Genomic DNA, 14,515 nt, shown 5'->3' with positions numbered 1-14,515 from the left:
TCCCGAGAGAGATTAAAGTTTCCATCTTTGGAGGCATCGTTTGACAAGTCCCTGACATACCACAATTGAAAGTGTTCCAAATTTCCTTGAAATTGTTCACTATTCCGGTAGTCCTATTCTCTGCTAATATGAGTGAGATTATGGTTTTCATCTTCTTATTTAACCAAGTATAAAGATATCAAAAACCAACCACATACATTGAGCATTAACAAGATGGATACATAAAATATACATTATTAAGCACATAGGCTTTCATATATTGATCAAGATATTTGTACAGAGCTTATAAGTTGATCAATTTATTTTTCCTAGTTAGAACGTAATACACAAAGGAATCAAACCTTTGGGCGCCAATTCTTAAAACATTGAAAAACCTACGACATCGAATAAAAAGAAAAAGGGCCATAAGTACATGCAATGCAAACTCCATTAATTAAAACCATTTCTTTACTCAACAAAAGGAACAGCACAAAGAGAAGTAGCCATCTTCAAAGTGAGTCCATATTGCTCCGACATGTCGAGGTTCTCTGGGGTGATTCCCTCGGGAAGTTTCCAATTGAATGAATATAACATTGAACTCAGCATTAGGCTAACCATTCTTTCAGCAAGTGGTAAGCCAGGGCAAATTCTTCTACCAGCACCAAATGGTATGTACTCAAAATCCCTTCCTTTGTAATTTAATTTGGATCCTACAAACCTTTCAGGCTCAAATGACAAAGGGTTAGTCCAATATTTGGGATTTCTACCAATAGACCATGCATTTACTACAACTTGGCTTCCTTTGTATATGGTGTAACCAGATACTTCAACATCTTTTCCAGCTATGTAAGGCAAGAGAAGTGGTGCAGCTGGGTGAAGCCGCAAGGTCTCTTTCACAATTGCATCGATATATGGAAGTCTATCAATGTCTGATTCTTTAATTTCACCTTGAGTGCCAATCACTTGCAAAACTTCATCTCTTGCCTTTTGCAATGTTTTTGGCTTACGTAGAAGCTCTGCCATTGCCCACTCTGTTGTCGCTCCAGATGTATCACTTCCGGCGATAAACAAATCCTATAAACATTTTCATGATTTATAAGTATACTTGAAAATTGACCACTACAACATGCATTAAGACTAATGGTATGTTTGGTTGGGGTGAAATGATAGAGGGGTAGAGAAAATAGGAGAGAAAAAGATAGAGGAGGGTGTTTGGTTGGAGGGTTGGGAGAGTTTTTTGAGGGTGTTTGGTTGGAGGGTTGGGAGAGTTTTTTCCCTGGCCCACAATTTAAGAGGAAATTGTTTTCTCAAACAAGAGAGAAAAATGTGGAAGGAGTGAGTTTGACGAGAAATTATCCATCTGCATTCTCCTTTATTTAATGTTGCCCCTTCTTTAACTTCTTATTCATCTTCTTCTTCTTTTTGGCTCGCGTTGAATGAACTTGACTTTATTTTCATATTTTGCATTTTAATTTTTTTTTTTGGGCGTTGTTTTCATGTTTTGCTTCCTTCTTTATTATATATATATATATATATGTTTTTTTTTTCATTTCAAACAAATACTTTTTATCTATACTACTATTTAAGAGGCTTCCCTTGTTTGGAATCCTCATTTTTTTTGGTTAAAAAAAGCTCCTACACCCTTATGTTTAAGTAGAGACAAAACTAAAGGATTATTCGGTAAAAATATAACTATAACTCCCACTAAAACACTGCATAAAAAATAGGATCACTCTTCAGTTGATTTTCAAATTGCTTTATCTACTTATAAATTAAATTCTCAAAATAAAAATTATATATATAAAATAAAAACACAAGTTTTTTTTTTTGGCTACAAAAAAAGTCTCATCGCACTCGCGAAATGCCTATGATGAGGTTATTATTATTATTATTATTAATTTTTCTTTTACTAGATGTTTTATTAGCTGTATTAGTTTGTAAGCTTGTAGTAATTAAAAATAATAATTTTTATAAACTAGTAAAAAATAATTTTTTATGTACTATGGGCATCTATACTACTATTTAAGGGGCTTCCCCTATTTGGGATCCTCATTTTTTTTTTGGTTCAAAAAAACCTCTGCACTCTTGTGTTTAAGTAAAGACAAAACTAAAAGATAATCCGATAAAAATACAACTATAACTCCCACTAAAACATTGTCTAAAAAATAGAGCTACTTTTTTGTTGATTTTCAGATTGTTTTATCTACTTATAAATTAGATTATCAAAATATAAAATTATACATATAAAATAAAAATATAGGTTTTTTTTTTTTTTTTTTGCTACTAAAAAAGCCCCATCGCACGTGCGAAGTGCCAATGATGAGGCTAGTTATTATTATTATTAATTTTTCTTTTGCTAAATGTTTTATTAGTTGTAAACTTTTGTAAGCTTGTAGTAATTAAAAATAATAATTTTTATAAACAATTAAAAAATAATTTTTTATGTACTATGGGCATGAGAGTAAATTTTTACAATTTATATTTTCCATTCTCTTACTTTTCTACTCAACCAAACAAAAGAGTTTTTCATCTCTTCACTTTTATACTCAACCAAATACATAGAGGGAAAGCTAAATTTTTTCTATCCACCAACTTTATCACCACCTCTCTATTTTTTATCCTTCCACTTTTCCATCCTTTCAGCCAAATGGGTCATAAATATTATTGACAAAATTTATAGGGCTTTTGTTCCCTACAAACATAAATTAAATATTAATAAATACTTAATTATTAGCTAAAATATAATTTTTTAAAATGTTAGTGATTTATAAGTTTTTATGAACAAATTCATTATAATTGTGGTTTTTTTACTCTTAACCACAACCCATTAACAAAAGGCATGAAAACATCTAGGGAAATGATAGGGATGATATTTTATTTTCAATCAAATTTGGGTCGATTTGTTCCATGTTATACAAAAGGCCAAAATGCACTAATAAAGTGCCATAATTAACCCTATTAACTCTCATGATTGGTGGAAAGGGTAGAATACAAATCTTCTGTATTATTTTATATTCCACAAATTATAACTTATTATGTATTTGTTTAACATTCTTTATAATATAACCAAAGTTTAAAATAGAAAAAAAAATATATATGACAAGTTGTAATTGGTGGAATATAAAATGGAATACAAAAAGTGGTACAAAGGATTTGTGTGTATATATATATATATATAAACTTGAATTAAATTCTTACCATAATTAGGGGCTTAATGGTCTCAATATTAAAGCCAGACCCATCTTCTTGCACCTGATCAAGAAGCACATCCAAGAAATCACCATGTCTTGTTGTCTTATCAGTCTCTCTGTGTTTCAAACGCTTAGAAATGATATCATCAAATATCTCATGCATCCTCGTATAGGAACCTTTAACATGGCGTCTCACACCTTGCAAATCAAACCACCTCAAAATCGGAAAGTTATCTGAAATATTTGGCTTCCCAGCATCCATCATAATTTTCCAAACAAGTTCCTTAAATTCTGGAGCTGTTTCAAAATCTGGGTCCACTGTATCCAACGAGAAAATAGTGTTTGATATAAGATTCAACGTGGTAGCAAAAGCTAAGGACCCAATATCAACTGGGGTACCCTTATATTTGTTTATGTGAGATACGAGTTGGTGAACTTTCTTGTGACGAAAGTGTTGTAAAAAGTCAAGGCGTTGAGAAGTGAACATTTGGGTGCTACATATGCGTCTACGGTTGCGCCATATTTGGTCACCTGGGATCCAAGCAAGAGTGCCTTCTGGGTGTGGTTGAGTGGTTACTGAGTCAGGGATAGGTCGGTTAGCAAAGCTTTGGTCATGGGTATGAAGGATTTCTTTGGCGGTTTCAGCAGAGGAAGCAACTATGGTTGTGATAGAGCCAAATTTGACAGTCATTAAGGGACCAAACTCTTTAGCCATTGTGGAGAGAGTTTCATGGGGTGTAGGGCCAAGTTGGTGAAGGTTACCAATAATGGGGAGGCCATTTGGGCCTGGTGGAAGGTTTTTGGTTTGAGATTTGCGAAGAAATTTAGGTCGGATGAAGAACAAGATGAGAGTAATGCAGAGTAGGAAGACGTGTATTGCTTCCATTTCTGTGCGTGTGCCACCGTGTGGGTGTGTTTGTTTTATGGAAGTTGCTAGACGTTATTTATAAATTAGTGTCGTGGTAGCAAGGACTTGATCCAATAAGATATTATGACCCGGGATGATATACTAAATATATTATTGTTTGAATTAGAATTAGAAGTATTTAAATTTAGGGTTAGTGCTATTTTTATCACATCTAAAAAAAAAAAAAAAAAGATAGATTTTTATCTAAATATGGTAGTAGTAAATTAGTATTGTCATTTGCTTGTATTCAAATTGATTCTTATGTTTTAGGATAGAATTAGTTCCTATGTTTCAGGATTTGTAGATGAGGTTATCTTATCCTTGGCTTCTTATGAGGTTATCTCAAATTGACTCATTATCTTTTACATTTCGTAATTTATCTATCATGACCCAAACCCAATACCTGAATTTGTAACCATGACCAATATGCTAAAATCAAGCTTGAACTTGATATTAACAAGAACCAACTTTTAATAAAATCTTTCCTCTTTCTTTTCATTCTTATTCCTTTATATCCTTGATATAATTTTTGACTTGATATTCAGAGCATTTACTTTGAACTCCAAAGGATAACATTGTTAAGTTATGTTTTTTTTTGCATAACATTTATGTTAGCTGTATTCCGTTAATAGCTAGAGCCTAGAGGGCTTAAGTACTTTAGGTAGATTAGGTTTAGGGAGTCTTTTTGATCTCCTTGTACTCCAACTTATTCACTAGTAGATCATTTCAGCTTTGAGGGCTGCGGAGAGTTTTTTACGTCGAGTTCTTTGATTTTCCTCTTCGATAACATATCGTAGTGTTATCTTGGGTTTGAGTCTCTTTTCCCTACTGCCCTTTACATTTTGCCTTGCACTTATATCTTCATCTATGCAGTTGTTGAGTACTTTAATTAATTAATTTGCTAATCACGTATATTCCGCATCAAGTTGTGTTTAGATTAAAATTAATCAAGCCGTAAGTAAAAATTAAGGGTCTTAACACTACAAAAAAGTGGACGTTTGCAGTGTTTGGTTTATAGTGTTTTTAAAATGCTTCAATAGATAGTGATATTGCAACATTTTCTTAAAACACTACAAAAAGAGATATATTGCAATGTTTATTAGAGTGACTGTTGCTAATTTATTTAGATTTTGAAATGCATTTCAAAATGCTTCTACTAAAATGCTACAATAAGAAACCTTTTTTTTTTTGGCGCCAAAATTCCAAAACTTAAAAAAATTGGCACAAAAAATTTTCAAATCCCCATATCCAAAAAAAAAACTCCCAGGTTCACATTTAAAAAAAAAAAAAAATCTTTAATCCTCAAAACCAAAAAACACTACCAAGTTAACATTTAAATAAATAAAATAAAAACAAAACCAAATTTCCAATCCCCTAATCCCAACAAACACTTCCACATTCAAATTATAAAAAATAAAAATAACAAAAAAATCCCAAAACACTCCCATGTTCCCACCATAATTTCCCAATCTTTTTTTTCCTCAAAAAACAAAAGCCTAATCCCTAATTTTACTCTCCCCAGTTTTTAATCCTAATCTCATCTTCCATTATCTTCTCAAAAAAATAAAAAAATAAAAAAATAATAATAATTCCCATCTCTCACCAAAAAAGAAAATCTCATCTCACACCAAAGGTTTTCTCAAGCTCTAGCATAACCACAAACACCACACCATTGCCATTTAGCGCTCGCTCGTTCTCTCTCTCTCTCTCTCTCTCTCTCTCTCTCTCTCTCCTATTTTCTGATTATATATTTTATTTTATATGAGAGAGACAAAAACAAGTGCATTATGATCTGTCACCCTCTCTCCCTATTTTTTGTGGTTTTAATTTTGTTGAGTGAGGTAAAGTTTATTTATTTATTGAATAATTAGGAAATTATGTGTGTGTTTTTGGAAGTGAGCTTTGTGGCTATCTAGGTTTATTGATTTTATTTTGTAGTTTCACTTCATGCTTTTAAATTGGGATTCAATTTTTTGATATTTTTAAAAAATTGTGTTGTTTGAAGTAAATAGTGGGCAGTGGCCTTGTGGTAATTGGGATTTATGACTAAAAGTGGTTGGTGAAACAACTTTGTATGGTAGGATTTCAGTTTACATACTAGGGGTAGGATTCTTTCATATGTTTCATGATTTATGCTGGAGTTGTTGTGATGAAGGAATTATAAATTTTGTAAATGACTTTATTAAGTTTTATTATTGTAATTTGTGTTGCAGGTAAGAAACATAAGTAGCAGGGATGCATACACACACTCGTGCGTACATACGCATCTCCACGAACATGTGTACGCATGTTCAATCTAGAAACCCGGATTTGTCTGTTTTCTTTTTCTTTTTGTTTTGTTAATTTTAATGCATGTTTTAGGTTCTATTTAGGTCATTTTACACATGATTTGGTCTAGCGTCAGTAGTATAACATGTTTCACACACTTTGAGTGTTAGATTAAAGATTAGAGTTTTGTGTGCAAGATGCATAACATGAATATGCATAATCATATGATCATATATTGATGCAATAAGGTAAATGAGGTAAATCATGTATAATCACATGAACATGCATTTGAATTGGATGAAAAACATAGTTGATTGTGATGAACATGAGATGCTTGTTGCCTTGAATGTTTACTGCCTTGATGATGATTGGAGTTATAAGCTTGTTTGATGTGTGTACATGCTAGATGAATGGTAGATACTATGCCTAGATGTATGTTAGGATGTGATGGGATGCATGTTATGAGATAGATGATGAATATGAAATATATGTTATGCCATGTTTAGATGAATGCTAGGTTGGGTGCTAGATGCATGTTAGGGTAGGCTTAATGCGCGCGCGTGTGTATAGAATAACTTATTAAATGACCCTTTGATGGAATTAGGATATGTAACACAATGAGTGGAGGTTGATCCATGGATTAGATGGGGTCGGGTTCCTAATACATTCTCATCCCTATACTTAAACTTCAAACACATGCTCTTGTAAGATTAGTCTTTCACATAAGGGCGTTATATTAATATTTTCTAGACCAAATCTAGGTGGTGACTCCATTTTTCACCCTCCACCAGGTCCATTCAGCCAAGACATATTCTCCCACTAGACCATCGTTGCTAGGGGGCACTTGCGCCCATAACTGCTTCTACTATTTGATGAATTTAATTTAGATGCAATTTAGGTGTGTTAAATGCACAGTATTTGGTTCTTGAAAAAATGAAGGAAAATTAAGTAATATCTAGATGTAATGAGTGTATTGGACCATTGATTTTTTACTGCATTTTTTGTTTTTTCAATTTTGTAATTGATTTGTTGCATTGAACTGGTGTTATCGACCACATCAAGTAGAGACCCGTTCCCTCCCTTTTGTAGGTGTAGTGTGTAATGGTTAGGCTGAAGTGAAAACTGATCATATAAGATGTGTCCAACAAATATCTCTTAGTATATCTCAAAAGGGAGAACCCTTCAACAAAGAAGTACTAAAATTCAAAATACTTTAGATGTAGGGAATTAAGCAGATACTTTCTCTTTATAAATTTGGAAAGAGGACAACACCATGTGGGGCTTGAAGTGGTGAATTGAAATTCAAGTGGATTGTACTCTTGAAGTACTAAGAGCATTCACATCAAGATAGTTAAAAATCTTGGCTTTTAACAACTCAAAACACTACTTTATCTATTTTAACAACCCACTTTACAATTTATCCAACATCAAAGATTCTATTTTTCGCAGCTAAAATTATTCATTTTTTTTTATTGATTTCTCTCCCCCCCCCCTTTTGTCACTCTTTCTCCCCCTCTCTCTTCGTTTGATCACCTTCATAGTCCACCATTCACCATCTCCACAACCAACCACCACCCACAAAACCCCAACAACAACCCACCCTATCCACCTGAACGGCCCACCCCAAACCCAAAAACCCCTTAACAACAACCCACCCCAACCACCCAAACGACCCACCCCAACCACCTTAACGACCCTAGCCGCGAAACTCCGATCTTGGCAGGTAGCGGCACTTCTTTGTGACAAAACCCACCCACAACCAACCCTAATTTGATCTGATGTAGCCATCCTCACCAACAACAACGACCACCACCAAAAACCCAGCCACAAAACCCGATCTGATCACTAAGACAAAACTCAGTCAAAAACGACAACCACCACCACCAACAACGATCACCACCAACATCACAAACCTAGAGAGGGAGAAGAGAGGTTTCAAGAGAAGAGAGGCATTGGAGAGAGAGAGAGAGAGAGAGAGAGAGAAATCTAATAATTTTTTTTTTTTTTTGAGTTTGTTGCTATAGTAGATTGCCAAAGATGGCAGTTTACTATAGCAAAGTTATCAAAATTTTAGGTATAGCATCTTTGATGTAAATGAGTTTTTGAGGGGATGAGAGTTAAAATGAGTTTTTAGCATTTTTTACATCTTTGATGTGAATGCTCTAAATAATCACTTAAGATTGTTGAGTCCGTTGACTGAGGTTGAGATTTCCCTTTTTCTTCATACAAACTGCCTCTATATATCTCTCTCTATTCAGATTCTCTCTTCCTTGAATGCATAAAATTTCCATGTGATGTTCTTTAAACTTTAAAGTTCTTCTTTAAATTCAACCATGCTTTTGTATCATTTTGACTGAATTTATTTATCTTGAAAGGTAACATTGCATTAGTCAAGACAGTTATCTGATTTAATTTAATTGGGAAATTTAAAATATTATGGAAGATATTATGTCAATGGCAAATGACCTCTGTGATATTCATGTCTTGTCTGGTGTTCTAGCGAATTAAATACAACAGCTCATAAAATGGAAAAATGGGTCCTTGCGTTGAATTTTGATGGTGGTTTTTGGAAGACAGCCTCTCACAGTCCCACTAGGGGTAAGAGCCTGCTGTGGAAAATGATGTATATTGTTGTTCTTAGTAGTTATCACCACATATCTTCAGTCTTCTTTGAGGTTGACAGTACCCTGACGCTACCGCAATTGAAAGCTTTCCTGTCTTCCCAAGCAAGATTACATAGTTTTCAGCTCTATCTGGAGGCATATATAGTTTGACAAGTCCTTGACATAATGCGATTGAGAAATGAGAAATTATTCACTTTTACTGGAAAAATCCTCTCTCCCATAATATGTGGTATGGGTCCTAGTAGTAAATAATTTCTCCGCTTGGAGATATGGTTTTCATCTTTGAATTTAACCAAGTATAAAGGTATCAAAAACCTACCACATTCACTGAGAATTAACAAGATTCAGGACACATAAAATATACATTATTGAGCACATAGGCTTTCATATACTGATCAAGATATTAGTACAGAGCTTATTAGGTGATCAAATTTTTTATCTTAGTCTGAACGTTGCCCGAAGGAATCAAACCTTTGGGCACAAAACACTGAAAAAAAAACCAACAACGTGGAAGCAAAAGGAAAAGGGCCATAAAGTACATGGTAATATGCAAACTCCATTAATTAAAATCCATTCCTTTACTCACCAAAAGGAACAGCGCAAAGAGAATTAGCCTTCTTCAAAGTGATTCCAAATTGCTCAGACATGTCAAGGTTCTCTGGGGTGATTCCCTCGGGAAGTTTCCAATTGAATGAATGTAAAATTGAACCCAGCATTAGGATAACCATTCTTTGAGCAAGTGGTAAGCCAGGGCAAATTCTTCTACCAGCACCAAATGGAATGTACTCAAAATCCCTTCCTTTGAAATCTAAGTTGGATCCTACAAACCTTTCAGGCTCAAATGACAAAGGGTCAATCCAATATTTGGGATTTCTACCAATAGACCATGCATTTACTAGAACTTGGTTTCCTTTGTATATGGTGTATCCAGATACTTCAACATCGTTTCCAGCTATGTAAGGCAAGAGAAGTGGTGCAGGTGGGTGAAGCCGCAATGTCTCTTTCACAACTGCTTGGATATATGGAACTCTATCAATGTCTGATTCTTTAATTTCACCGTGAGTACCAATCACTTGCAGAACTTCATCTCTTGCCTTCTGCAATGTTTTAGGCTTACGTAGAAGCTCTGCCATTGCCCATTCTGTAGTCAATCCAGATGTATCACTACCGGCGATAAACAAATCCTGTAAACATTTTCATGCGTGAGAAATAGACTTGAAAATTGAGCACTATAACATGCATCAAGATTAAATAATATGGACAAATTTTTACTCTACGTAACCGTTTATAAGATTGTTTAAATGTACTCATGATTTATTAAATCATCTTAAAAAATCAAATAATTTTTAGAAGGTATTGAGACTACAATTGTATTATGAAACTTCACAAGAATTACACCCGGTGTAACTTCACAAAAATTAATGACTTAGTTAATTTTGAAGATAAAGATGATAGAGAGTAGAGAGTTAATGCTGTTTTTTATTTTTCTATTTTTAATAAGAAGAATTAATGATTTAGTTACTCATTTCTAGAAAATAATAAATACATGATTATGAGTTTTTTTTTACTCTTAGACCTAATATAAATTAATGATTTAAAAAACATGTAACTCTTATAAAATTAAACCAACTACAAACCTATCTATTCTTTTAAACCAATTTAAGTAGAAGTTTGTCCTATTTATGACCAATGGATACATTGGTTTAATAGTTGAAGTGGTTGTGATAAAAAAAAAAAAAAATAGTTGAAGTGGTTGATCAGTCTTGTTGTTATACTATTTTATACTATATATGTACATGTGTGCATGTGTGTGTGAGAGACAGTTGCACATTAATACATAAATGTCAGACATAATAATAACGAATAAAACAAAGGGCGTTTAAAGAAGAGAACATGAGGCAGGATCTGTCTCATGTTTTTAAGATAAGGTCTACAGTTTTTTTTTTTTTTTTTTTAAAGGAAGATAAGGTCTATAGTTGACTTGTTCATTTAGCATCAATCTTAAGTCATTCCATCATGTTAGTTACCGCCCATTTTTCCATTCAAGAATTGGTATCTTGAATGTCTTAATAATACCTATTTGTTGTCTAATGCTCACCAGAGCCCATAAATAAATAAATATATTATATTATATATAATGTAAACATGTATTAAGAATTAATAAATCTTCAATTATGAACTATAACATATTTTTAAAAATAAAAAATAATTAATAATTTACTAACTTATACAAACAAGTTGTGTATATTATTATTATTATTTATATTTATATGCAGGTTGTTGGCTTTAACCACGACCGACAAAAGGCGTGAATATATGTAGGTGAGATGACAGGAATAAATCTAGTGTCACAACTTGTGCCAGAATTTGTAACACTATACCTAATCAAGATGATAGGTATGATATTTTTTTATTTTGAATCAAACTTTTTTCCTATTCAGCAAAATAAATAAATAAATCAAATTTTGTGTCTCATGGTTACAAAAGGCCAATTAACTTTAACTCATTTTAACTTTACATTTCATGATGATTTATTTTATTAATAGCTTTTATGGTGATTTTCATGCTAAGTAGATCGATACTCAATATTATAATTTGCTTTTATATCATATTTAAGTTGTACTCTTTTTTTTTTTTTTGGCTGAATGAGGTTAAGTTGTACTTTGCATGAAAAAAATAGCACTATAATATGTTGAGCGGTTTTAGTGCCACAACAAAAAGCACAACTTATGCTACAACTCGCCCGTGTGGTTGGTGGATGGATGTCTCTAGATGAACCTATCATCACCCCTTCACCAACCATAACTCATCACATGGACGAGTTATGATCCAAATTATGCATTTTACAAATTATGCATTTTATTTTGACACGAGACGTTTTTTTAAGAGTTAATGGCATTTGTGGCGCCAGACTTTTTCTAATATGTTTGGCAGATTTGTACAATTTACATATTGATCTATCACACTAGCTGGGCCAACTCTCGAGCCCATGATAACGAGGGTCATGTACCTCTAAATGCCGCAAAAGGCATTAATATATATGCACCCTGATGCAATTTTCAAGATGGGGATCTAATCAATAGGGACTTAGAGCAGCTTCAGCAAATTCTTCAAATTTTTATAATGTTTAGAGAATGAACAGAGAATTTAACTTTTTAGCTACCTACTTTTTTAAATACACTTTCTAACAAATTCTCTATCTTTTTTAAATATTACTTCTTCATTTATTATTTATTATTTTTTTAACAACTACACATCTTTCAATATTTTTTTTATTCAATACCTGATTATTATAATAGAAAAAAACATTTGAAGGATGAATAGTAAAAACTACAGTGTTCTCTACTTATAGAGAAACATTGTAGCAACTATACTCTAAAAAATAGAGATAGAGAGGCTTTTGGAATGAATTTTTAGGTTGTTGATGCTCTAAAATTGGCTTAAAAAAAAACCATTGGAGATGCTCTTATCAGTCAGAAAGAGGTAAGGTTTCTATTCACTGTACTCAAACACCAGACAAGGACCCTAGACACTATCTTGAGTTGAATAATTTTTAAACACGTGTTGTATTCATTCAGTCTCATTTACAAACTAAATCTTTAACTAAACTAAAAATTTTGTGGACAATCATTTTTGTGCATGTGACAGATTCCAAGTAATTAGTAATTACCATAGGAAAGTTAAAGAGTTATAATTTATAATAAATTAAAAAAAAAAAGGTAAAAATAACAACTGATAATTATATTATGAAGTAATATATAGGTACAATATTTAAGTGTTGTTTCTTAGATTTTTTTTTTTTAAACTTTTATTATGTGAATTTTTTCTCATAAGATAGAAGTGTATTTTTAATTAAGTAGTTATATGGTTAAATCTTAAGAATGAAACTTAAATAAATAACATAACCTAAGTTATTTTATCTAAATTTTGTAATTTTATATATATAATATGATAAATCCAAAAAACTTGAATTAAATTCTTACCAGAATCAGGGGCTTGATGGTGTCAATACTAAAGTCAGACCCATCTTCTTGCATCTGATCAAGAAGCACATCCAAGAAATCACCATGTCTGGTTGTCTTATCAGTCTCTCTGTGTTTCAAACGCGTAGCAATGATGTCATCAAATATCTCATGCATCCTCTTATAGGAAACCTGAACATGGCGTCTCACACCTTGTAAATCAAACCTCTTCAACATCGGAAAGTAATCCGAAACATTAGGCTTCCCAGCATCCATCATAATCCTCCAAACAAGTTCCTTGAATTCCTGAGCTGATTCAAAATCCGGGTCCACTATATCCACCGAGAAAATAGTGTTTGATATAAGATTCAACGTGGTAGCAAACGCTAAGGACCCAATATCAACTGGGGTACCCTTATATTTGTTTATGTGAGCTATGAGTTGGTGCACTTTCTTGTGACGAAAGTGTTGTAACAAGTCAAGGCGTTGAGAAGTGAACATTTGGGTGCTACATATGCGTCTACGGTTGCGCCACCTGTGGTCACCGGGGACCCAAGCAAGAGTGCCTTCTGGGTGTGGTTGAGTGGCTACTGAGTCAGGGACAGGTCGGTTAGAAAAGGTTTGGTCATGGGTGTGAAGGATTTCTTTGGTGGTTTCAGCAGAGGAAGCAACTATGGTGGTGACACAGCCAAATTTGAGAGTCATCAAGGGACCAAACTCTTTAGCCATTGCGGAGAGAGTTTCATGGGGTCTAGGACCAAGTTGGTGAAGGTTACCAATGATAGGGAGGCCATTTGGGCCTGGTGGGAGGTTTTTGGTGTTGGATTTGCGAAGAAATTTGGGTCGGATGAAGAACAAGAGGAAAGTAATGCAGAATAGGAAGATGTGGATTGCTTCCATTTCTATGTGTGCGTGTGTCAGTGTGGCTGTGTTTTTTCATGAAAGTTGCTAGACATTATATAGACAGCAGCGTGTGATGATAGCAAGGACTTGGTCCAATAAGACAGGGAAAAGTGTTTATTTATTTATATTTTTAATTGAAATAATAAAAAGAAGAGTATAGTTTTAAAAACAATACCAGACCGATCCGATTCGACCAGTTTAATCAGATAAAGAGCGATTTGCTTAAATCGCCAAAACACTGAGAAAAAAAAGAAAGAAGAGATTAGAATTAAAGTAGCTGAGGAGAGGATTCAATGGAGGCACAAGACTAGGCATACGGCGGCAAGAGGAGCAAATCTAACTGCTGTAATAGAAATCTTTGGAGAGAGGGCACAGGATTTTTGAGAGGATATTGTTGTGAAATGATGCAATCATGCGGTTTTTTAGCCCGAAGGAACAGGATTTTTTTTGGCAAAATATGGATTTAAAAATTATTACTTCCTTATCTGTACTCGTGAAAACCTACCCAAAATATAAAGAAAAACATAATAATACAATAATAGTTTGAAATGCACATTGGGGACATAACATTGGATGATGCACCTCACGCATGACGCACTATGGCAGCCAGGTGTATTTGTTTTAGGTTTTTATTTTTGTAATATTGTTTAGCATCTAATTTAAAACCTTTTTATTTTGAAA

The 14,515-nt window shown here is 33.4% G+C and overlaps 2 protein-coding genes across 2 annotated transcripts; both read right to left on the bottom strand.

Moving 5' to 3' along the window:
• Nucleotides 1–229: 229 nt before the first annotated feature.
• LOC115952198 (geraniol 8-hydroxylase-like) lies at nt 230–4,067 on the bottom strand. The gene is made up of 2 exons (XM_031069274.1): nt 3,178–4,067; nt 230–1,053 (listed from the first exon to the last, which is right to left on the bottom strand). Exons 1-2 carry the CDS (start codon nt 4,054–4,056, stop codon nt 448–450), a joined length of 1,485 nt encoding a protein of 494 aa, XP_030925134.1. The 5' UTR covers nt 4,057–4,067; the 3' UTR covers nt 230–447.
• A 5,254-nt stretch (nt 4,068–9,321) lies between these two features.
• Nucleotides 9,322–13,855, bottom strand: LOC115952196 (geraniol 8-hydroxylase-like). The gene is made up of 2 exons (XM_031069273.1): nt 12,953–13,855; nt 9,322–10,153 (listed from the first exon to the last, which is right to left on the bottom strand). Exons 1-2 carry the CDS (start codon nt 13,829–13,831, stop codon nt 9,548–9,550), a joined length of 1,485 nt encoding a protein of 494 aa, XP_030925133.1. The 5' UTR covers nt 13,832–13,855; the 3' UTR covers nt 9,322–9,547.
• Nucleotides 13,856–14,515: the final 660 nt, after the last annotated feature.

Source organism: Quercus lobata, chromosome 7 (assembly GCF_001633185.2).
Source record: "Quercus lobata isolate SW786 chromosome 7, ValleyOak3.0 Primary Assembly, whole genome shotgun sequence".
Classification (NCBI taxonomy): Eukaryota; Viridiplantae; Streptophyta; class Magnoliopsida; order Fagales; family Fagaceae; genus Quercus; species Quercus lobata.
Note: the sequence above shows the minus strand (reverse complement) of the source record. Positions and strands in the feature narration are given on the sequence as shown.